The 26,387-nt window shown below is 46.1% G+C and overlaps 1 protein-coding gene across 3 annotated transcripts in view; it reads left to right on the forward strand.

Moving 5' to 3' along the window:
* RUFY1 (RUN and FYVE domain containing 1) overlaps window positions 1-26,387 on the forward strand; it is a 594,809-nt gene that overhangs the window by 214,433 nt on the left and 353,989 nt on the right. For all 3 annotated transcript variants that reach the window (XM_078653337.1, XM_078653336.1, XM_078653338.1), the window contains exon 7: window positions 7,746-7,811. In XM_078653337.1, the coding sequence (XP_078509463.1) occupies window positions 7,746-7,811 (66 nt within the window). The remainder of the gene's footprint in view (window positions 1-7,745; window positions 7,812-26,387) is intronic.

The raw sequence follows: 26,387 nt of genomic DNA on the forward strand, positions 1-26,387 counted from the left end.
CACCCCAGTCCAAAGATCTGGGCCCAAATCCATCGTTTTTCCACTCCACACCACCCTGGGTTAGACAATGGCAATATGCAAATCAGCGCTGACCCTGTGCCCCATGGGAACAGTCCAGTCCGAACTACAAAAGCCATGTCCTTCCCAGAACGGAAACAAGCATCCGAGGACCGGCCCGGTTTCTTGGTAACACCTCTCATCAGCCCGGCTAGCTTGATTCCAGTGGTGTGGAGTAACTGGGACTCACGTCTGAGCATCCCCAGTACACTTAGAGCGGTAACTGCAAACACAACAATGATGGACAGAATGTGGATCAATGTCACACATTCACCCCAGTCCAAAGATCTGGGCCCAAATCCATCGTTTTTCCACTCCACACCACCCTGGGTTAGACAATGGCAATATGCAAATCAGCGCTGACCCTGTGCCCCATGGGAACAGTCCAGTCCGAACTACAAAAGCCATGTCCTTCCCAGAACGGAAACAAGCATCCGAGGACCGGCCCGGTTTCAAGGTAACACCTCTCTGCAGCCCGGCTAGCTTGATTCCAGTGGTGTGGAGTAACTGGGACTCACGTCTGAGCATCCCCAGTACACTTAGAGCGGTAACTGCAAACACAACAATGATGGACAGAATGTGGATCAATGTCACACATTCACCCCAGTCCAAAGATCTGGGCCCAAATCCATCGTTTTTCCACTCCACACCACCCTGGGTTAGACAATGGCAATATGCAAATCAGCGCTGACCCTGTGCCCCATGGGAACAGTCCAGTCCGAACTACAAAAGCCATGTCCTTCCCAGAACGGAAACAAGCATCCGAGGACCGGCCCGGTTTCGAGGTAACACCTCATCAGCCCGGCTAGCGTGATTCCAGTGGTGTGGAGTAACTGGGACTCACGTCTGAGCATCCCCAGTACACTTAGAGCGGTAACTGCAAACACAACAATGATGGACAGAATGTGGATCAATGTCACACATTCACCCCAGTCCAAAGATCTGGGCCCAAATCCATCGTTTTTCCACTCCACACCACCCTGGGTTAGACAATGGCAATATGCAAATCAGCGCTGACCCTGTGCCCCATGGGAACAGTCCAGTCCGAACTACAAAAGCCATGTCCTTCCCAGAACGGAAACAAGCATCCGAGGACCGGCCCGGTTTCGAGGTAACACCTCATCAGCCCGGCTAGCTTGATTCCAGTGGTGTGGAGTAACTGGGACTCACGTCTGAGCATCCCCAGTACACTTAGAGCGGTAACTGCAAACCCAACAATGATGGACAGAATGTGGATCAATGTCACACATTCACCCCAGTCCAAAGATCTGGGCCCAAACCCATCGTTTTTCCACTCCACACCACCCTGGGTTAGACAATGGCAATATGCAAATCAGCGCTGTGTTTGCAGTTATCACTCTACCCGAGCCACGGCGACTACAACTGACCTGGGCTGGGGAGTGCCCTTACAGGACATCTGTCAGGCAGCTACGTGGGCATCGCTGCACACGTTTGCAAGACACTACTGCCTGGACAGCCAAGTCCGGAGGGATGGCTTCTTTGGCCGTTCTGTCCTCCAGGACTTTCTGGTGTGATTATTGGTTCGCAGACCCACCACCGGGGTTGGTATTGCTGGGGTATCTATTCTAAGGTAAGGAATCTAATACTAACGTGTCTCTTTCAGATGCACAAGTTACTACTTGTGTAACGATAGATCTGTAAGAGACATTAGTTAGTATTAGATTTCTTACCGACCCACCCATCCTCCCCGTTCTGCGAACCGATATCTAGGGTTAGGGTTACCCCCTTTCATGGCCCTAGTTTCAATGGCACCAGTGTTGGTTTTTAACATGGCTCTGCGTTTCTGGCGCGGAAAAGCTGTGTCTAAGAACTGACGTCAGCACGCAGAGGCGGCGTCTAAGTACTCCGACGACGTCATCACGACGCCGACGACGGACGCGGAGACGCAGACAACGCCTACCGACCCGCAAGGGTACTGCTACGCAAAAGTTTCCGGATCCAGTCTGACGCCTGGGGATATCTAAGGTAAGGAATCTAATACTAACTAATGTCTCTTACAGATATATCGTTACACACGTAGTAACTTGTGCGTTTGCCTCCAAAGAGAATGTGCAAAATTGCTGTCATCAATTTTACGCATTGGAGTTTCCAAGGCGATTCTCGCTCAGGTACGCTTTTCGTCACGAGTGGTGCTCAGGCCTCCTGTACGCCTTTCCGCCCATACCACTCCTGCCTAGAGTGCTCAAGAAGATCAGGAGCACTGGGCAAAAGTCGTTCTTGTGGCTCCGGACTGAGCATGGAGAATCTGGCATCTCGAGCTTCTGGCAATGAGCATCGATCCTCTGATCAGGCTGCCCTTTAGGGAGAATCTTCTGTCGCTGCATCAGAGGAAGGTCCTCCACCCGAACCTGTCTACTCTCCGCCTCCTTGCATGGAGATTGAGCGGCGACAGTTGACGGCTTTTGACCTTCCTGCTGAAGTCTGCAAAGTTATCCTGGCAGCCAAGCATCCCTCCACATAGTCGGCATACGCCTGCTGATGGAACAAATTTTGTAAATATTCTACAGCAGTGTCTATTCAACCCTTATCTGCCCCCTTGTTATATGTGCCCCCGTTTATTTTTTCTTTCGCCCAGCCAGGCTCTGCTCTGGGAACTCTGAAGTGCTGCCTTTCGGCCCTATCAGCTTTTCTTCGGCTGCCAGATCAGCCTTCACTTTTCAAATCCCCTCTTGTTCAGATATTTTTTAAGGGGTTAACCCACTCGTTTCCCCCCTTCCACTTTTATCATGCCACAATGGGACCTTAATTTGGTCTTTACCTTTTTAATGTATTAATGTTTGAGCCGTTGTGCGAATGTCCTCTATAGCTGCTCACTATTAAAACTGCATTTTTGGTGGCAATCACCTCTGCCAGGAGGGTGAGTGAACTGCCGGCACTGTCTTCACAGCCTCCTTACATGACCGTCTTTCTTTATAAAGTAGTAACTAGGGCAACTTTTCTGCCTAAGGTGGTAATTCCCTTCCAACTGGGACAGTCTGTTACTCTGCCCACTTTCTGTGCACCTCCGCATCCTTCTAAGGAAGAGGAGTGTCTCCACCATCTGGACCCAAAAAGAGCATTATCGTTCTACCTAGATTGCACCAAAGAGTTCCGGGTGGATGATCAACTCTTTTATAGGGTACGTGGGAGCAAAGAAGGGGCATGCTGTTCAGAAGAGGACCATATCATGCTGGGTTATCCTCCGTATTGAAATATGTTACGCCTTACCAAAGAAACAGCCTTTTGAAGGCCTTAGAGCCCAGTCCACCAGAGTGAAGGCCGCGGCCTCAGCCCTCCAGCGTGGTGTTCCAATTGCCGATATTTGCCAATCGCCCACATGCGCTTCTCTGCACATGTTCACCAGACACTACTGCCTGTTTCTTAGGTTTGCAGGGAGGGCCTGTTTGGCCGCTGTCTTGCAGGACTTTCTGGTCTAAAGTTTTTCCACAGTCCCACCTCTGGGGAAGGTATTGCTTGGGTATCTGTTCAAATGTAAGGTATCCGTGGCTAGATGTGCGATCAGCTGGACAAGTTACTTACCTTCGATAACCATAGCTGCCAAGGTGTCAGATTGCTATGTGTGACATCTTCAAAATTTGGGTCTAATTATGAGTGACATTTCAACAACTATGAGTGACATATTCTCACAAGCAAAATCAAGCAATGAATATGAGGGAAACCTAGAAATATCATAAATTACACACATTTGAGCAATGATAAACCCAAAAAAGAGTTTAACTTCTATAAAGCACCAGTAATGGAAGGGCACTAACACAAACTTGTATGTCGAGGGCAGGAGGTCGAAGACAGGCATCAGTCTTCCCGTAATTTTACTCTCCCAGTGCTGAGCTGCAGCAGCAATTACTGGGGGCCTGATTTGTTGAGAAAGTTACCAGAATGTTAAAAAAAAACTATTTAAAAGGCATATCTAAATAGAGAAGCTGTACCAGTGTTGCTAGCGGTTCTGAGGGCCTCCAACACGGATCTTTCAGCTGACTTAACTGAGCAGTTCAGAGTTCCACCATACTGTTCCTTTTGTTTGGTAGTTAAGTCGTTATTTGTCACATACAGGCAGAGTTCGAGCTGTCAATTGCGCCCCCACCCACCCAATAGAACTCAAATGCCAGAAAGGAATACAGCCCAGACATGTGCTTACCGCGAACAATGCCTGTGTAAATCCTCACTTGGCAGCATGAGATTTTAGTGCTGTCAACCATAACTGGGCTGAAAACAATTCACACGAAGATGATGTACGCTGGGCATACCTCGAAAATTCGGAGTTCACATAGGATGTTATCGCCTGTAAACAGGTAGTCAAGTTTTTCAGCGTTTCGGTTAAAATGCATCAGGTTTTAACAAGTGAATCAGTGAGGTTGCCAGCCTGACTTGAAGATGGCAGACTTCTTTGCAGCTGTACCATAGTGAGTAGACTCACTACTTGCTTAACTGTCTACAGTTAAAAATACATGCCATGCCGTTCCTCGAAATGCCGCAGTAGTCACGAGTCTACACTGGGGTTGTGCTCACTCTGCAAGTGGCAGTCACTCTGTTTTCTCCCCCCTTTATGTTTTGTACGGCTGGACAGGGGATGGTGTGTCGACCTGCAGCTGGCTGTTTATAAAGTGATTGCAGCTAGCTGCAACAGGTGCATATGGATATACACTGGGTGTGGTGATAGAAGCAATTGGTTGTGGTGTTCCCTAGAAGGGAGTAACCGCACATTCAAATACATACAAGTATCAGATAGTCTGTAAGTTAGGGCACACAGTTATCACAATAACTGAAAGTACAGTCGGAGTGCTAGGGAGACCGCTGTCACTCACTGCCTAGGGTGACTAAAGCAAATCAAAATGACCTGCCGAAACAGAAATTCAAAAAGAGTCAGTTCAGCACTATCCTGAAAGCAATGTTGGAAATGACTTATCGGTACCAAAAATTCCTTCAACAATAGAGTCAAAATATATGCATAATTCATCAAAAATAATCTTCTTGGGACAAAATGATCAAGCCAAAGTCTTTTTGCATATGATTTTCTTTTTATTCACAAGCGTCAAAAAACCAACCAGCCAACACGTGTTTCGTCAGTACAGAGTCCGTACCAAGACTTCCTCAAGGGTAAACAGCTTTGAAATTGAACATGCCATATAAAACTATAGTATGATAACCTCAAATATTGTGTCAGTCACTGCGGGATGTGGACATGGTAATACGCGCGAAAATGTATATATCGGCCCAGACTGGATCTTAAATACAATGCCGGAACAAAGTTCTTAGATGCCGTGGAGGAAAGATCCTCTTGGCAATGGCCGACTATGTTCTTCATGAGATGTCTCCGCTAAAGTGGAAATGAGGGAGTAGTGGAGACCAGAACATCGGTATCTGTAGTCCCGTGTTCAAAACTTTTCTGCCCGTCTGGTGACGTGAAGGACGGACTACTCGCTCCTAATAGTAATGGCAGTATTGTCAATGTGTACAAAACCACATCCGAGATCCCGAGCGTTAGCGTCCCACGCACATGATAACGCGACTGGAAGGGTCGCGTTATCATGCTTTGAGGTTATCATACCATAGTTTTATAAGGCATGTTCGATTTCAACGTCGTTTAGCCTTGAGGAAGTCTTGGTACGGACTCTGTACTGACGAAACACGTGTTGGCTGGTTGTTTTTTTTATGCTTGTGAATAAAAAGAAAATCATATGCAAAAAGCCTTTGCCTTGATCATCTTGTCCCAAGAAGATTATTTTTGATGAATTACGCATATATTTTGACTGTATTGTTGAAGGAATTTTTGTGACCAATAAGTCATTCCCAACAATACACTGGGTGTGGGGCAAGGCAGTGATCATAAACATATGTAAAGTGATCACTGCTGACTGACGGTGTCTGCTCTAATGCCCTCTTTCACTCTGCTTTACAAGCCTTAATTGTACATTCAGGATTAGCAATTTACCCCTAGTAGATTACCTTACTGAGGCGAGCCAGAGCCAATGGCAATTGGCGGGCCGCAACGATTCGTGGACTTCCTCGACAATGCTGGCCACATTCTGGCTCACCTGTATGTGCTGCCTCTGGGCTGATGAGAACCCGCTCGGGTCGGGTCGCAGGACCACTTAAGTGTGAGCACAGCAGCAGTGTGCTGGCATGTTTGTTAGAAGAGCACTGCCTTCGCCGGTGGGCTATAATCTCAACACCATTTACCGCAGCAGCCAAAATGAATAGATTGTATCTTCCGCCCGCTGAGCACTAGCGCTGCAGGCGGCAGGACAAACCCGCCTATTAAAATCTGTCTTTCAAATTGACACTGTCTCTCACCTGGCTGACTCTACCTTATTGGGCACTGACTCCTGACGTAATTCTGCTCTGTTGAGTGTTATTAGTGTGTAACATTGTAGCAGCGCAGCAATTAGAGCAGCAAGCTACTGAGCCATCCCCCTTAGCCTGCCGGGAGAAGGGCGCATTGTGAACTGCTAATTCTTTCACAGACAGTATGGTGCATTACAGAGGCCTCCGACTTGACAACTGCGGAGGTGCTATAATGCGTGACTTTGTATTTCAGTGCGGTGATGCGGACCACCGCACTAAAATGCGTTAGTCTTACGTCTGTTGTATGATACTTGGCAGGGCTGGATAACACCTTGTCTGGTAGAGACATAGTCTAGCCGCAGATTCCTTACCGACCCACTCATCCTCCCCACACTGCAGAATAGTTTTTAGTGCCTTGGCTGCTCCCCCCTCAGTGCCCTAGTTGTCTTTTTTAATAGACCATGATCAGTCACTTCATGGCTCTGTGCTTCAGGCATGGAAAATTGTGAAAACTACTGACGTCCGCACGCCGGAACAGTGGTTTTATTGATGACGACAGACGTGACCACGATGACGAAATGCAGAATCGACTGATGCCATCTACCGGCATGCAGGGGTACTGCTATCAAAAATTCTTCCGGCTCCATTTTGATGCCTGGAAGTTCAAAGATAAGGAATCTGCAGTTAGATTATTTCTGTACCAGATAAGGCGTTACCGAAGGTAAGTAACTTGTCCGTATTACTAAAGGAGCAGATTTGTGAGTATTAGTCCTAGAGGTTTATGAATCAGACCCTCTGTTGTGAGAGGTTATATTTTGGGGGGGAGGGGTGGGTGTGTGTGTCTGTGTCTGTCTGTCTGTCTGTCTGTCTGTCTGACCACAGAGTACAGACTTTGTATGGGTTTAGAGCCCGGGCTAAATTTCGTTGGATGGTGATAATGAAATCTGGGTACTAGACATTTCTTCCAAATATGCTGGTAGAGTAGCTGAGAGACTTCGACTTTTGCTGTTAAACTCTACAGCCATTTACAGGTCATGGTTTGGAATCCCGGGGAGCCAGGCTCCGACTTCAATGGCTTGCATACCTCTGAGATTGGTAAATTGAGTGCATTTACATTGGCTGATTGTAACTCCTGTTTGCAGCGTTTAGAACCCGTAGAAGAGCGGTATGAAGCACGATATATAAAAGGTCAAAAGTAATTCTTTAAGGAAATTCTCCCAAATGACGACGAAGTCTAAAGTCTGTTTTAAGTGCACTATTACCTTTAAGTTGCTCGTTAAATCATTACTCGGGCATAATTGTATCGTTTCAGATAACTGCTGTATGCACTTTCATTGGTTGAACACCCCTTCTTTGTAACACAAATGATTTGTCTTTAAAAACAGAGAAGAAGAGATGACTGCCATCCTTGACCAAAAGCATTATTTGGAAGAATTGAATAGGCATCTAAGGTAAGACGTTTTCTGCACGTGTAATTGTCAGTCTGGTCCAAATCAAAGAGCTAAAGTGTGTCTTCTCACCACCCAGAGCTGCGCGGCTAGTTTACGTTATGCATTTCACACATCTCTCCCCCTCCCCCTGCCCAAACGGTGGTCACCTGCTGCGCAAGTGTTACATTATCCAGTACTGGTGGAAAGGCAAACGATACCTGCTTCTCAGAAAACCTTTCATGTACTGAAAAATGGTAGTAAATATCGTGGAGGGAAAAAAAATCTGCATTCTCAGGCAGGTGTCCAGTGTCGCTCTCCTCAGCGGGAAAATAACAACATATAAATGAAACGTTAGGTCCTATCCGGGAGAGTAAATTGTATGTGTTTCGTACTACTGAGGAGAATGGATGTACGAAGGATTGGGTGGCAAAGCAGTTGCTGTTTTTAACCTGCGACTTAACATATTTTTTTTCTACGTTATGAAACATGTGCTTATATATCCGGGGCGTAGTGCGGGCCCCAGCGACGCAAGTCTGCCCCAAACCTCCAAAGGCGGCCCCAGTCAGCCTTGGTCAGTGAATATATGTGAGATATTGTAAAATATGCACACACTGCTGTAGGGGTTTAGTTATTTTTTATTATATTTCTAGGGAGCGCCGGGGCTGGCTACTTCTGGCTGCAAGCGCCAGAGAAAACTCTACATCCTCGCCTCCCACGTCCGGTGACGTGGTTCCGGTTCCGCTCTCCAAACACTAGAGCGCTACCACATCTCCCCCCTTTATGCACAATAAACACATTTTTAAAAGTCTTACTTCCAGTCCATTTCAAAGTCCTTGAATCTCTCAGGTACCTTAATTCTCCGACCTGCTCGAGTTTCCACTCCCTCCAACAGTCTCTCTCCGCTTGTAGTCTCTTGTTCTTTTCTCCTTCTCGCACCTTCTGCTTCCACATCCTTGACCTTCTTCTCACTCTCTTCCTTGCCTCTGCTCTTTCCTTCCGTTGCTTCCTTACTAACTCCTTCTCCCACAGCTGTTTGTCCTTCCGTTCCGTTCACTTGCTCTACTTGCCCTTCTCCACTTACTCTTTCTCCATCCTCTACGACGTCCTCCGTTACTTCTACTTCCTCGTCTTCCCATTTCAGTATCTTGCTGCATTTTGCCATTCTGTCCATGGACCAAATCTTACCATCGCTCAGTAGAGCTGATCTTGCATAGGGCTCCACTACCTTGAGGGGAGGTGAAAACTTGCTCTCTCCTTTCTTCTTCATGATGGCTAGCTTCACCCTCACCCAATCACCTTTGTCCAGTTCTGTGCTTTGCGTGTTCCGTCTTCTGTTGTAGTGTGCCGTGTAGACATCCTGGGCTCTCTCCAGATTTTTCCTGACCACCGCCGGTGACCACTTGCTCTGGACAATCAACTTCCTCCATGCTGCATTGTCTTTGGTGAATGCCTCTCTGCCTCTTAAGATCTTGAAGGGGCTGTAGCCCGTGCTACCCGGTGTGATTCGGTATGCCCAAATCATCTTCTCCAGTTCTATTTCCCAATCCTTTCCATCTTCAATGGCGGCCTGTATGGTGCCCATAATCACGCGATTAAAGCGTTCCACCTGGCCATTTCCCGCCGGGTGGTAGATCGGGGTGTGCTTCACTTCAATTCCGTTTCTGTTGGTGAAGGCCGTCCACTTTTCCGAAGTGAACTGGGGTCCATTGTCGCAGGTGATGATCCTCGGGATGCCTTCGCTGACAAAGGTGGTACGCAGAAACTTTATCACCGCTTCAGTATCCACTCGTTCCAAGACTTGTAGCTCGGGCCACTTGGAATACCTATCCACGGCGACCACCACGTACTTTTGCGTGCCCTCCTTGTTCAAGACTGGTCCCATTATGTCCACTGACAACATCTCCCACGGGCCATCTGGAATCGGAAATCTTCCCAGTGGGGGTCTCATCATGCTCTGGGCCTTGTCCGATTTTGCGCAAGACTCGCAAGAGCGCACATGTCTTTCTACTTGCGCGTCGATGGCTGGCCACCAGTAAGCTTGTCTGGCCAAGGCCTTCGTCTTTGTGATGCCCTGGTGACCTTCATGCATTAAGGACATCAACCTTTCCAAAATGTTCTTGGGCGGAACTACTTTGTCCCCTCTGAGTAGGAATATTGGGTTTTCAGCAAGTGACAGTTCCTCTCGGACTTCCCAGTATCTCTTCAGCTCCTCCTTTAAGTGTCTCTTCTCTGGCCAGCCATGTATTACATATCCTTTTACAGCCTCCAAGTCTGTGTCTTCCCTGTACGCTTCTTCCCAGTCCTGGGCGCTTATCACCTCCTCCGTGTCCTGGATGGTGGCTACGACGTATCCTTCCCACTCTTGCCTTTCTTCATTCCTTGCCTCTTCCATGGCCGCTGCCCTACTTAGGAAGTCGGCTACTTTGTTCTGTGGCCCTGGAATGTGCTCAACGTCATAGACATAGTCCAATAGCCTTAGAGTCATCTTGGCAATCCGGGGTGTGGCGTGGTCATGTCCGCTTGATGTCAGGACGCGAACTAAGGGCTTGTGATCGGTTTTCACGAGAAACTTGGCACCCCACAAGTATTGCCTGAATTTTTCCACCGCCCAGACCACTGCCAGCATCTCTTTCTCCACCACACTGAACTTCTCCTCATTGGGCGACAACGAGCGGGAGGCGAAGCTGACTGTCGACATCTCTCCTGACTCCTCTCTCTGCATCAGTACCGCTCCTAGGCCACGGTCACTGGCGTCTGTGGTGAGAACAGACTCTGCTTTGGGGTCAAATCCCTTGAGGGGAATGGCTGTACCCATTTCTCGCTTGAGAGCGTCAAACTCGTCTTGTTCCTCTTTTCCCCACTGAAACCTGTTCTTCTCCTTGAGCAGTTGTCTTATGTAGTGAGTCTTTGTAGCGAAATGAGGGATGAATTTGCTGTAATACTCGGCCATCCCTAGGAATGACCGAACATCTTCCTTCTTCTCCGGAGTGGGTGCTTCCATGATGGCTCTCATGTTTGTTTTTTTCGGAGTTATACCTTGTCCACTCACCTCATGGCCAAGGTATGTGACCGACTGCACTCCCAAATTGCATTTAGTCCACTCAGCAGTCAATCCACTGTCTTGCAGTTTCTGTAGCACCTTGTGAAGTTTCACGTTGTGATCCTGCCTCGACTTCCCCATTACCAGAATGTCATCCTGGAAGAAGAGGACATCCTTCAGGTCTTTTAGGAGGTTATGCATGATTTTCTGGAACACGGCCGCGGCGGAAGCTAAACCGAAGGGCATCCTCACGAACTCGTAGCACCCGAAGGGTGTGATGAACGACGTGAGGTGGGTGCACGACGGATGAAGCTTAACCTGATGATAGGCTGATGAGAGGTCCACCGTGGAAAACCATGTGACGTCTTTCGTTTTTGCCAGCATTTCACTGATTCGCGGCAAGGGAAATTTGTCTATGACAATGTTTTTATTTAACTCCCTTAAGTCCACGCAGAGACGTACCTTGCCGTTGGGCTTTTGGGCTACAACCAGGGGAGACAGCCACTCCGCGCTCTCTATCGCCCTGATGACTCCCTCCTTTTCCAACCTGTCCAGTTCTATTTGTACTGCTTCTCTGCTGCGGAACGGAATGTTCCTCACCTTGTGTACTACTGGTACTGCCCCTTCCTTCAGTTTGATGAGGTGCGTGTACTTGCCAATCTGTCCGTTGAATACTTTGGGATATGTTTTCCTCCACAGCTGCACATCTTCCTTGACCGCCATATCCATGAGTAGAATTTTCTCTATGCCTCCGGGGTTGAGCTGGATCCCCAAAGCCCCTTGGTCCTTCCAACTTAGAACAGACGGGCCTCTCTCTGCGACATATAGCTTACACTGCGCATGGCGACCTCGAAACTCAAACAAAAGCGGGCAGTAGCCCAACATGGGGATCTTTTGTCCAGTGTACGTTACTGGTCTCACATCCATGGGTAGGAGTGTCTCCTTGATCTTTGCCGCAAAGTTGTCTTCCCATACTTGTCTCTGAACAATTGAGATGGGTGCTCCACTGTCCGCGATCATCTCCAACGGTATGCCCCCTATGTGCATGTCGAGACGGGGCCTGTCTGTGTTGGAACCATCCATCTCCAGAACCTGGACATCAATGTACAGGAGTTCTTCCTCTTCACCTTTGTCTTCCTGATCACTGGAATCCTCTCTCTGATCATGGTCAACCAAACGCACTACTGCATTCTTCGGTTTCCTGCGACACACCTTCTCGTAGTGTCCAAAGATGTTGCAGTAGGAACACCTGGCCTTGAAGGCGGGACAAACCTTGTCGTTTCCCAGATGGTTACTGCTTCCACACCTGTAACACTGGGTTTTTCCTGTTCTGTGTGTTATGCTATCCGCTTGTGATTTAGTGGAGACGTCGGCTCTAGATCCTCCCTGGGACTTCCGCATCTCATTTTGCTTCCACCGATCGTTTCTGTTTGGCGCCATTACTCTACACACTGCTTGCGACTCTTGGGCGTCTCTCTTCGCCGCTTGGGCACATCTTCTCGATAGCTCGGCTTTCTTGACCATCGCCCAGATCTCCTTGAGTGGAGCATCGCCATTCACCCACAATTTCTCCTGTATGTGGGTACTAGAGGTATGCATAATGATTTGATCCCTGATGAGTTCATCGTGCAGTCCTCCAAATTTGCACGTGACTGCCAATTTCCTCAGTGCCACCACGTACTCATCAACAGATTCGCCGCTCTTCTGTTTCCTCTGGAAGAAGTTAAATCTGTCGATGGCGACACACACCACAGGCCTGTAATGTGCGTCTAGGTCTTCGATGGCGTGATCAAATACCTCCGTATCCGTCGCTGCTCTTTCACCTTTCACTATGGTGTCATAGATCCTGAGCCCTTCTGGACCTAAGTTATGGAGGAGGATTTTCTTTTTCCTCAGACTCGTGAATACGGTTTCGCCTTCCTCTTCTAGCGCTTCCAGATAGTTGAGGAAGTACCTCTTCCAGTCTTCCCATTTTCTTTCTGGTTCTCCGCTTTTCGTGAGGAATGGGACTAGTTGGGTGAGGGACGTGCTCTGGCTCGCCATGGTTGGAGCTGTCTTCCTGGTCCTAGGTGTGACGACAGTCTTCCTGGAGGGACTCCCTGGGGCGCTTTGATCTCCTTCCTCGTCCTCTTTGTGTTCTCCCTCACTGTCCACTCCCAGTCCACCCTCTGTGGTGCTAGATTTCGTGCTTGAACTGCCTCCTGCCTTCACGGTCAATGGACCTGCAGTCTCCGCCAGCGTGCACCCCTATACTCTGTTTCCAAGGCACTGGTGAGGGCTCACCGTGATATAATGGCTGGGTACCTCTTTTTGTTCCCTCCGGTGTCTTCTGCTGTGTTGCTGTGCCCTCCACCCTCGTGGGGTGTCGTTTTCTGGTGCTGTGACCTTCACAGGGCTGTGGGATGACTGTGAGGCTCCTTCCTGGCTTGTGGCTGTGCAGGCGCCCGTTTTCGCGCCTTTTTCTGTCCTGCCGGCACCTCTGCCGCGCTCCGTTTTGTTTCTCACGCGTTATGCGTGCAACTGCGGGGTCGCGTGATCGGTCGGGTGTCGACCGGGATCCCGCCTCGTCGCCACTGTAAAATATGCACACACTGCTGTAGGGGTTTAGTTATTTTTTATTATATTTCTAGGGAGCGCCGGGGCTGGCTACTTCTGGCTGCAAGCGCCAGAGAAAACTCTACATCCTCGCCTTCCACGTCCGGTGACGTGGTTCCGGTTCCGCTCTCCAAACACTAGAGCGCTACCACAGATATGGGAGATTCCGGGGCCCTCGTCACATTCTGCAGGGCGGCTCCATCATTCTGTGTGATCGCATTGCATTTCAGCCATTCAGTGTCATTGGCAGAAATCCTGCCTCATGTATATTAACGAGACGGGGTCCCCTCTGTGAAGACTAGGGAATGCCTGTGATTGTGAATGCAGTAAAGGGGGCATACGATGGATAGCAGGCTCTATGACTGCATTGGCAAAATGACTTCCTTACATCATTTGTCCCTTAATGTGGCAGGGATGTTGTAAAATACAAGCTTTGGCAAAGCCAATTGTTCTGGCCATAGCAAGCTGGTGCAATGGTTATTTGTCAGGGTTTTTTTTGCAAGCGTGAGCCGCAAAAATAAAAGAACATAAAAGAAAACATACCTCTGCCTAAACCTGGCACCATATGTTTATGGTGGTCCTCTTCGAAAGCAGATGTACTTAGAAAAATTATAGAAACCCTTTTAGTTTGTATGCACAAATTCTTATTGGCGCAAAGAAAGGGCACTATTGGCTTTGAATTAATGTAACCTGAAGTCAAAGTCTAAGCTCAAAAAGAAAATACAAAATTAAATCGACATAAAGGAAGAAATGAAAAAGGTATTGGCAAGGACACCTGATGGTCCAACTGAAGCACATTTCTTTTTGGTGGATGTGAACGTGACAAAATGCAATCTTTTCCGGCGAAAGGCACCAATGATTGAAGTAGGCTGACCCATTGCCCTATGCAATATGATGTGTTCAGAAGCAAAACGTGACTGACATCTGAATAGACGAGTGGATGAAAATGGCTGATCTAAAGTCCGGGCTCATCCAAAGACCCTCTAGCTATATCTTTTAATTTATTACATTAGGCTGCTAGTCAACTAAAGATGTTCCCAAGCCAGACCTAAAAATGTTATTGATACAAAGTAATGGTGTTCACAGTAGTTCTAGACTGCTGTATTATTCCTTCTGTGTCCAAAGTCCACATTCACAGAGTCAAGGTTGTCCTGCACAAAGTCACAAGAAGGGAGGTGGTGTGTCTTTCATACACCTGTTCCTTATGAGTTAAATCTATTTACGCCTTTTAATATCACTCCATAACAACTTCGGTTTTTACATCTGGAAAGCATGTGTTTTTTTGGACCCCACAGTCTTTGTGAGTGCACAATCTTCTGTGCATCGTACTTAAAATGACGTTTATCATTTGCCGCAATCTGACATTATATAATGTTTCTGCCAAGAGACTTAAGATTTGTACAGTGCTTTGTGAAACCTTTCTAATGTCTGCCATTTATTTATGCTTCTCAGTGTTCAAAAGACAGTCTGTTTCTTATTGTAAAATCTCTCGTTTCCAAAATATATATTCTCTTAGTTTATCAATCATTCTGCTTGTCAAATTATAAATTAAGTGCTTTGTGTGTGCTTGAACGTGTACCATTTCTCAGAAACAGGCACTAGGATCCCATGTTTCCATGAGAAATTTAAAATGTGATGCTTTACGTACCTATGCTAGTTCAGGCAATTTGGTTAACACAGGCAGGTGTTTGTTGAAAAGTTCAAAGTGTGAGTGTAGTGATAAATACTGGGAGTTTAGTTTTATTGTGTAATGTGCATGATTTGCTTTTTGTAATATAGCATTTAACTCTAGGTGAAGGAATTCGCTGTACCAGTTCCCACATTCAGCTTATAGAATGGTCCTTCCTGGGGAACGGATATTTTATTAATCCCTCAGGTTAGCAAAGTGGTCAGATCAGATCTTTCCTCTCAGAACTCCTGAAGAATAACCCCACGTTGGTTTCCCTCAGTGGGTGTAGAGATCCATCATCCCTGTAGTGTCCGCTCTAGACTGTGCCAACATCAATCATTCTGCTTGTCAAATTGGTCAACAAAGCTTTATTTCGATATGAAATATCATAAAAGCATTTTTACAATTTAAAACACATTTCATAATAAATGTATTAAAAAAAAAAGAAGTTTCATCTAAAAATCATTTTTACAATAGTATGTTAAAAAATGTATTAAACTACAGCAGCTTTGAAGAGGTTTGGAATTATTAATTAAACACGTTCGTCATATAGCCTTCTGTCTTATCAGCCAAGCCCAGCTTAAAAATGTTGCCACCCCACAGGCCAAGGTTGTACTGGCGTCAGCTTGGAGTATTCTAAGAGCAACAGAATGGTTCCTAGTTTCAAGCTGTATGCATACAGGTTTAAGCCACTTCAGTCTGGGTTTGGTATAAGCTGGGCATACGAAAAAAAGTGAGGAATATTTTCAATAACACCTGCACAAGTTGGGCAATACGAGGACGTTTGGTGCGGGGGCTTCCATTTGCTTGTGCGATCGCGAAGAGGAAGGGTACCCATTCTAAACTGGATAAAAAGAGCCCTATCTCTCGGTATCTGAATAAAATCTACATAAGGCTCCAAACGAGGCACTTGCTTATGCTGACGAAATGCATCAGTCAGCCTGCCCAGATTAGGGTCCCTGTGCTCCTGGTTATCGGCCCATGCCCAAAAGGCTCTCTTAGTTTCTGCCTTGGTCAGCGCAACCCCAGACTCCCATGAAGTTTTAAGGCCAGTAGCCAGAAGGAGCTTTTTTATATTTACTAGCCAGCCAATCTTGTGAGATCCTTGAAGGTTCATTACCTCTCTTAGGCCGTCGGCATATCTAGCTAGTTCTGGGGTGCGCCATAGCCGAGCCCAGTATAAAAGAGGTCGCAACATGATTAAGTCCTTGATTGAACGACGACCCAAATCACTCAGGAGTGGCTTGGTTGGGGTGCCCCTAGGGATGGAAGCAAGCTCCCTAAAGAACTTGTTTTCTGCGGTGACTAGTACGTCTACACAACCAAAGCCCCATAGTTCGGCTCCATATAGGGCACAGCCTACAGCCTTGGCAGCGTAAATTTCCAGGGCCGGGGAAATCGGCCTAGAGGTTGAGGCTCTATGTTGATGTTGATGAAGCTTGTTTCCTTCCCAGTGTAAGAATTGGCTTTTGTAGTTTGGTCTGCCCTGTTCCCATGATGCACTGGGCCAGGGACAGACTAATTTGCATACAGCCAGGTTCTGAAACTGGGATGGTCAAATGAGCTAAAAAACGGTGTTGGATCTAGCCCTGATCTCTTGACTGGGTGAGAGTATTCTGCTTAATTCAGAGACTCTGTCCATCACCACCCCTTGTTGTAAATTATTTTGTCCACCCTAAGCGTGGAAGGGTATACTCAGATGTGAGTCCCTTGCTCATTGCACCATCAGGATTCAAGCAAGCCGGGCCGAAGACGGCTGAAATGCCAGAAACCGGTCCCCGGAAGCTTGTTTCCTTCCCAGTGTAAGAATTGGCTTTTGTAGTCTGGTCTGCCCTGTTCCCATGATGCACTGGGCCAGGGACAGACTAATTTGCATACAGCCAGGTTCTGAAACTGGGATGGTGCAATGAGCTAAAAAACAGTGTTGGATCTAGCCCTGATCTCTTGACTGGTTGAGAGTATTCTGCTTAATTCAGAGACTCTGTCCATCACCACCCCTTGTTGTAAATTAAAACTGGGGCATCGGCGTTAATTTCATGCAAAAAGGAAACTACCCCATTCACGAAAAGCGTGAATAGTGTAGGGGCCAATACGCATCCCTGGCAAACATCTCTATTTAAAGGGATTTTATCTGTCTTTTGTTCCTGCGTACCCCATCTAATGTGGGCGTAATTTCCATCATGCAAGCGGGCCAGGAGGTTCAGGATAGGTAGGGGAAACCCCATCTCCTGCAAGACCAGCCATAGGCGGTCTCGGGGGACCAAGTCAAAGGCGGTCTTCAGATCAATAAATGCTAAATAAAGACCGCCTTTGCTATGGTAACCACCTTCCAGTGCAGAAGTGCCAGCCTAAATGCCTGGTCTATGGTGCTTTTACAAGCCCTGAAGCCCGCCTGGAACTGCGAAATAATATTATTCTCCTCGGCCCATGAGAGGATCCTCTCCAGGAGGACCCTGCCGACCACCTTCTGGCCAGCGTCTATAAGACTTATTGGTCGATAGTTGGCCGGGTCCCCCCTGGAACCCTTCTTGTAGATAGGAATTACTTCGGCCCCTTTCCAGGAGTTTGGGACCGGGGATCCTTCCAACAGAGCATTAATAAGGAGTACAAAGTAAGTGGCCCAGTCCTCGACATTAGCTCGAAATAAGTCGCCCGGTATACCATCTTGTCCCAGGGCCTTAGCAGGTACAATCTTATTTATAGCAGCCACCACCTCTTTCTTCCCTATCTTGACAAAGGAACCCTGAGCGATTGGTGTAGCTGCCATAAAACAGCTAGAGGGCCCTGATCTACTGGTATCCATATCTCCTACATAGAGTTTCCTGAAATGCTCAAACCACTCCCAATCAGTTATATGATTAGGAATTTGGTCCGGGTCACGACGATTAGATCTTCTCACCAGAGCCCAAAACAGCTTGCCGTTCTTGGACTGGCTCGCTGCCTTTATGCTGTCCCAATGTGAATCTTCCCATACCCTCTTCGCCTCTATGATAGCTCGCCTATACTGTAGTCTCTCCAACCGAACCTCAACAGAATTATTGGATTTGATGGCAAGTATCAAACTGGTTTTTTTCATTCTACAGTCTTTATCAAACCACTTCTCAACTGGCTTGCCACTCTTAGGGCGCTTTTTAATGGACGAAGAGCCAATCATATCTATTGTATCAACATAAATTGATACCACAATTGGGGGCCCAACCTCATTCTTACAAGCTGCAGAAAGCCTAAGAGTCTGGTCTCTTAAGATTTCCCATAGGGTGCTTAATCTTTGGTATTCAAAATTAATTTTGGACATTTAAGGAACCTATTGCAATTAGATGGTATAACTGCCTTTGTTAGCATCCTGGGTCCAGTGGTGGAAGTAGAGTCCTTCTTTTGCCACATTTCTGTCATATTAAGGGATAAGGGGTTGTGATCACTGTCTATAGATGGTATAATAATCATGTAATTTACAAACTTCCATGACCTCTTGTCAACCAATATGTAGACAATTCTACTGGGACAAGAGACCCTATTATATGTATTTGCTCCCATTACATCAGAGGACGTACGTCCATTAACCGCACTTAGCCCGAATTCCAGCGTTAGGGCATTTAATTGAATGACAACCGGTGACCATTTCTTCACTGGCATAATTGACAAAGATGGTATGCCCCATCTGGCATCCTCATCGTAATTTCCCATGGTATCATCTACCGCCCAAGGTTCGAATGAACAATTTAGGTCGCCGGCGACCAGAACAAAAGAGTCTGAAGGACAGAAGAGAAGCACTTCAGAAAGAATGGAAATAGTTGAAGATTTTGCCCCCCCCTTGGGTGCCTCTAGCATAGATGTTAAAGAGTTCCCAGGTGTTATTGCCCTTCAAGCCCTTAATGGAGAGTCTCATTAAATCTGATGATGGGTAATCTTACAATTAAGTGCTGCCTTAACCCACACCATGAGCCCTCCAGATGGGCGTCCTCGACCAGAGGAGGAAGCTGGTAAATGGAAACAATAATAACCAGGCTTATACAAAGGTTCCAGGCTCCATGTTTGCTGGAATAAACGCAAATCATAACCATCTATAAAGGTATTCCAGTCCGGTAGGGAGAGCTTATTACGTAAACCCACTACATTCCATGAAACAATTTTAAGATTACCAGTAGAACCACCACACGGGGTTAGGGCGCCTTGAAATAAATCGGGTTTATTACATTAGGCTGCTAGTCAACTAAAGATGTTCCCAAGCCAGACCTAAAAATGTTATTGATACAACGTAATGGTGTTCACAGTAGTTCTAGACTGCTGTATTATTCCTTCTGTGTCCAAATTCTACATTCACAGAGTCACGGTTGTCCTGCACAAAGTCACAAGAAGGGAGGTGGTGTGTCTTTCATACACCTGTTCCTTATAAGTTAAATCTATTTACGCCTTTTAATATCACTCCATTACAACTTCGGTTTTTACATCTGGAAAGCATGTGTTTTTTTGGACCCCACAGTCTTTGTGAGTGCACAATCTTCTGTGCATCGTACTTGAAATTACGTTTATCATTTGCCGCAATCTGACATTATATATTGTTTCTGCCAAGAGACTTAAGATTTATACAGTGCTTTGTGAAACCTTTCTAAAGTCTGCCATTTATTTATGCTTCTCAGTGTTCAAAAGAAAGTCTCAGTTTGTTATTGTAAAATCTCTCGTTTCCAAAATATAAATTCTCTTAGTTTATCAATCATTCTGCTTGTCAAATTATAAATTAAGTGCTTTGTGTGTGCTTGAACGTGTACCATTTCTCAGAAACAGGCACTAGGATCCCATGTTTCCATGAGAAATTTAAAATGTGATGCTTTACGTACCTATGCTAGTTCAGGCAATTTGGTTAACACAGGCAGGTGTTTGTTGAAAAGTTCAAAGTGTGAGTGTAGTGATAAATACTGGGAGTTTAGTTTTATTGTGTAATGTGCATGATTTGCTTTTTGTAATATAGCATTTAACTCTAGGTGAAGGAATTCGCTGTACCAGTTCCCACATTCAGCTTATAGAATGGTCCTTCCTGGGGAACGGATATTTTATTAATCCCTCAGGTTAGCAAAGTGGTCAGATCAGATCTTTCCTCTCAGAACTCCTGAAGAATAACCCCACGTTGGTTTCCCTCAGTGGGTGTAGAGATCCATCATCCCTGTAGTGTCCGCTCTAGACTGTGCCAACATCATCTACCAGGAGGTCCCCTTCTTCTACCTTCACATGCTCTAGTAATCCCATAACACAGCAGCCATTCCACCTTTAATCACTGGACACATTACTCCAGCCTTGCAAGTGTTCCGCTGGCTCGCAAACTCCATACTTCTGAATTTCGAGATTCTCTGCTTTGCATATTGGACCATCACTACAAAATACAAAAACTTCAAACCTACGTACTCAGAAATCACCTAAAGTCAAAGGTGGCTCTTCGGAAAAAGCGGCATAGCCACTGTAAGAAAGTAGGTTATTAATTGAGGTTGATGTAATCTACAGTTCTAAAGCAAGTGAAACTGTTTCTTCTGGAAAGCAACTTCAGTATTGCTGTTGAAGCACTTGTACTCTTGCATCTGGATGCTGGTAACACCATGCTCCATGGCCTCCCAGACTCCACACTAGCACCCATTAAGGGCATCCTACATACTGCACCATGTCTCATCTTAGGCTCAAAGATATATGATCACTTGTCCCCCATTCTCATGGATCTCCACTGGTTCCTCTTGCCAACCTACATCATCTTCTAAACCTACAGCATTTACAAATCCATCACGACTAGTGCACCCACTTGGAGACAAGTTCACCATCTCTGGTGGGTTTCACCACATATGCAGCAAGGACACCATCAGACTTCAGACTAAAAAGTTTAGGAAAGTACAAAATCTCCTCGGCATGGTTGGATACTGGAAAAGGCCAGATGTGGAGCCCGTTTATGTCATGATCATGTTTGTTGACTAGAGGATCTCTCAACCCAGCCAAGTGGGTCATTAAGAACAGTCAGTATGTCATTCAGTCAACAACTGACTGGTTATCTTTTCATCTTATCTATTAATCGTTTCACTGGTTGATGCTGATTGGCTCCGAGTTTAAGTTGGCCCCTATGAATGCCTAGAAACCTGCTTCATAAGGTCTATCTGATAGACATCCAGCCTCAGATTACTTATTTTATAATCCTCCCCAGGCGCCAGACTGGATCTGGAAATTTTTTCAGCGGTACCTCTGCACGTTGGTAGAGGGCGTCAAGTGATTCTGTAGTCACGTCGTCTTCCAAATGTGACGTCAACGGAGACCATATAAGTCCTCCCCCAACGCACTGATGGCAATTCCTACTTTTCCACATTAGCAATGCTAATCTGCACTGCAGTTCCTCTGGCCGTTTTTCAGCCTACCTGATGTTTTCATCGGGCAGAGTGCCTTTTTCAATGTCCTCGGAGTTCAAGCCTTGTGAGTTATGTGGATGACAAATGTCCACCACAGACCCACACTCTGTTTGCATGTGGTGTCTGGGCGAGCTCCATGACTCAGAGTGTGACTTTTGTCGTCCAAAGGCGGGAAGAGAAAATAGCATGAAGCTCATTGAAGAGCGGATGTCACAGTCATTGAAGTATCTTCGTTGACCGACCGCGCGTCCACTATAGAAGTCGTTCCTGCGGGTGTCATTCTCCTTCGACGTTTAGAGGTAATCCTCGGAGTAGGCGGTCTAAGTTGCTACGCCTCCCTCCTCCTTCGCCTACCCCTGGTCCCCGATCTCCTGTTATAGTGTTTGGGGATGATAAAATAGAGATGTTAAGGAAGGAGAAAGGGATCGTGAAAGATCCTCAGGGCATGGCCATGTTTAGCCCAGGCATGATCAGATTGGTGGCCTATGCCTCATGTGGCTGATTTTGTAAAATTGTAGATTTAGAGGACATTGGAAAAGAGGTCAAGGGCCGTAATGAGGGCAGACAAGATTCTTTAATTTGTAGAGTAATGAAATGCATTAAGTTACAGAGACCAACTAGGAGAATGTATAATTGTTTGTGGGACGTAAATTTGATATTTCATTTATTGGCGAGTTGGCCTGCCAATAAGTATTTATCTTTAGGACAGCTGTCTTGTAAGTTGGCAACATTTCTATGTTTAATTTCTGGAGAGCTTCAGATGTGAGAGCTTGGTAGGTAAGTAATAGGGTACATAACCCAGATGGAATACTGTTTCAAATTACAACACATGCTAAGGTTGTCTTCGATTTTCTATCCAAGGTTCAATAACCATCAGGAGTTATGTGTAGTGCGCTGTTTGATAAATAATTTGGCTATTTTCAAGTATGACTCAGGATTTGTTTGCAACAGAGCAGCTGTAGAGAGGAAGCTGGTTGTTGGCCTGAGACTTGTATAGACTTTAGTGACATTCTAGTTCTGGAATTTTAGGTGTGGTTATTGTTTTCTTTGAAGTTTTGCAGTGGAGTGGCAATTAAAGACTTATGCATAATTCTAGCCTCCATTACATGCTCCAGAACATTGCTCCTCTCCTTCTCCAGATCTTGGTTCCGTGAGATGGACTGTTTGGCCATTAAGTTTTTATGGGGAGGGAGGAGGCGCAGGCTGGCCCTGGACCAATGCCGGATCCCGCCATTTGACGGAGGTCTTGGGATGACGAGCCTATATCTTTATTATTTAGCGACTCGGCTCCTTACTGTGCACGACTGGTTTAATGGCTATGGTCCGACCCGGTGTACAGTCTGGAACTGCACACCCTGGGTCTGTCTAATATCATGGGGATGCTGTACGGAAACGCCGTTTCCCAAGCTCTCCCTGAGGTCACACGCGGAGTACTCTTAGCCTGGCAGGCCTCCTTGCGCCTTACCCGCTGGTCGGACAAATTGACCCAGTATACCCCCTTGTGGTGTGGCACCAAACTCCGGGAGGTTGCTACCCTTTCGGGATTCCGACCCTGGGATCTCATTGGGATTTCCCTATTGGGTGATGTCTGAAGTGGGATCCACTTGCGCTCCTTCCAGGACTTACAGGCCCGGTACTCCCTCCACTCTTCCCAGTTCTTCAGATATCTGCAGCTAAGACATGCCCTCCACTCCTTTATATCTGAGGGCACTTCCTTACCTGAATATAGCCCACCCGAAGCTCAGGTCATGCCTGGTAATCTGGGGAAAGGAGGAATCTCCCGCATCTATCGCTCTCTTACAAACAATACCCCCAACTCACTATCTCGACTCCGGGACAAGTGGGAGGGTTGGCTTGGGGCCCTGGAGAATGCTGACTGGAGAGACGCCTTGATGGCTCACAAAATAATTTCTTCCTCAGCAAGGCTTCGGCTAGTCCCTGCTGCCCTCACACCCAGGCAGATTTTTATCACATGGCATGGCTTTGTCCTACGATCCATAGGTATTGGGAATTCGTGACCGGAGAGCTCACGGAGGTCCTGGGCTGGGAGGTTCCCCTTGACCCTATGAACGTACTTTTGGGCATCACCGAGGGACTGAATGGTACCAGGGCTGAGAAGCTCTTTCTTAATACAGCGCTGGTGCTGGCCAAGAGGGACATTGCAGCTCACTGGCTGAACACTACTGCACCCACATTGGCGCGCAGGGGAGTGGACTGGTGTGCCACACAGGAAAGGCTTCTATATGTGGCCAGAGGTTGTGGGGCAAGTGGGTCGGAGTGATAGAGGACTAGAGGGGATTGATGTGCTGTCCGGGATTGGAGTGGGTATGCCGATATCTTCCCTATGTATGTCCGCCTCTATATGCCACCGTGATGTGTTTTCGTCCTTGCCTTGTCTTTCACATTGTACTCCTGAATGGTGCTGTTATCTTTGTTACAACCTAAAATCAATAAAATTGGTTATCAAAAAAATAATTCTAGCCTCCGTGTCTTTAATGAAATTCAGAGTCTCTCTTCCCAAACTTGGAGAATCTACTTTCTTCATAGATGTGCACAGGTTAAATACAGCTTTCGCTGTTAGAACACCTGAACCGCGTAGGTAAGTCCACAACAAACCTTTTCTCTCAATAGAAGAAATATGGCAAATTAGGTACATATGTTGTAGGGAATGCTTTTGGTTCATGCAGGAGTGATCACTGATAATAGTCCTATAGCCACATTTCCTTTGAAACATTCTTGGCTATAAGTCCAGTCAAAATCTCAGTAGGAGCTGTCTTAGTCTTTTTGCTAAGTAATAGTGTAGTGGCGAAAATGTACTGGACTTTCACACCACATGCCTCAAGTGTGGACCGGGAGGAGGCAATTTTTGCTCACAATTTGCGATTGTAGCCATTAGACCTTCTGGAGGAGGGAGGTCGCAGACCAGCTCTCTGGGGTTTTGGGGGTGGACTTTGTGTTTCATAAGACCCTACAATTCTGGGCATTACAAACCATGATCTCACCTGGAACAAACTTCTCCTCTGTGCCCTGGAATGAATGATTGGTAAAAAGATATCAGCTGTAATTGGAGGAGCTCACTGAGTCCAACGTGGGCAAATTAGAGCCCGGGATTGGATCACTGCTTGGAGACAGGACTAGTGGTGTACTGTAAGTAGGGATTGCCCCTGAAAGTTTGGAAAGATATGGGGTCTTTGGAGGGAATATTATGGCAGAGACATTTGGGCTGAGTCTACACCTTGGCTTCTCCCATGCACATTTAATTGATGCTAAACCTGCGGCATCACTTATGATTTAGAGAGAGATAGAATATATGTCATCCATTTCTCCTCCAGGCTATAGAGTATAGTGTTGTGATTCAGCAAACGTATTGTACTAGCACATAGAACCAAATGCTCTACATGGTTTTAAAAGCTTTAATAAGTGATACTGTAGAAGAGCTACCATACAGATAAAAATATCTAAAACGTGTGCCTGCTGCCACAATTGCTATCGTAGCCACAGGCTCCCAGGGAGCTTTCCAATTTAAACTTCGAGACAAAAATATCACAAAAATACTGATGATCAAATACTTTCCGCAGTTGTTTCACCACATACAACATACAGTCAAATGTTGTGCTATGTAATTTTCTTTTAATTTGCCTTCCCAAAACTCAATCACTTCGCTATTGTTTATATTATGTGTGCTGGTGCTTACTGTACAACAGTCAACTAGGGCATGTAATTGCCTTTTAAGCTTAATTGACACATCTAGGATGACCATCACATGTGTACTTTAGGGGGACAAGCATTTTCAGTGCAATAGGTCTCGCTTTTGCGAGCTTTTAATCAATTGGTATTGTAAATGACGATGCCTTTTATTTATGTGTTTTAAACCAAACAAGACATTGTTATTTTTAATGCCAATAGCTCAAACTCTTACAAATGCAAGAGCACTTTAAAGTTGGCCACATCCATTTATTTAGACGATGCTCACGGTATTCAGGTTACAGTGAGCAGCGTCTAAACAAAGGGGCATGGACTAAATTAAAGTGAAAGCGTATATGGTGCGATTTCACACAAAGTAAAAATAATTCATTAAGAAGCGTTGAGGTCGGCCGCTTGAGTGAAAGTGGCCCGCGGAATTAATTAAATAAATAAATGAGCGCAGCAGCTAAACTGAAAGCGGACTGCGCTGTAAATTAAATAAGTGAATACGCGTGGCAGCTATAGTTAAATCCGACCGCTAAGTAATTTAAATAAATACAGTAGTAGGCATGCTGCAATGTCATGTGTGGAATAGGGGAAGAGCATTAAGGAAAATAGTGGTCAACTTATAAAGCAAAGCATGTCACACCACCAGTAAAAGGTCCAGTTCTTATGGGCGGTCACTAAAGGAGACTAGGCCTTACCAAGGAGGGACTAACAAGCCTCATAATGAATCGGAAGCCAGCGTTCACGAAGGACAATGGCACAAGCTAATTAAAAAAATATTGGGCGGAGAGTGAGCAGGGCCTATAGTGCATACCCTAATACAGCATGCCTCGCAGAGCCACGAGCGTATGCGTAAGCGTGCTGCTGCTAGGCTCAACCTAAAAACGAATAGTGTGAAAGATGGAATGATGGGTCTAATAAACAGTGGCTTAGAATTCTCTTAGCACTCTATATTCACTCTGTATACCCTTCTTTCCTTAATTATTCAATCACTTACTATTGTGTTGCAATATTTGCCTACAGCCGAGTCAGGTGACTTATTCCTCTTCTGTTTTATTTTGGGTGTTTATTTTGTTGGGTTTCCGTGGTGCTCTTTGCAGCCAGTAGTACCATTCTCTCTTAAAGATAAAAAATAAAAATCCTTACATTCCCTTTATCAGTTGAAATTTCTGGAGCATGCTGTTCCTGTTGCACTTTTACTTGGAACTAAACTTTTCTTCCATCTCCTT

The sequence above is a fragment of the Lissotriton helveticus genome, chromosome 7 (assembly GCF_964261635.1).
Source record: "Lissotriton helveticus chromosome 7, aLisHel1.1, whole genome shotgun sequence".
NCBI lineage: Eukaryota > Metazoa > Chordata > Amphibia > Caudata > Salamandridae > Lissotriton > Lissotriton helveticus.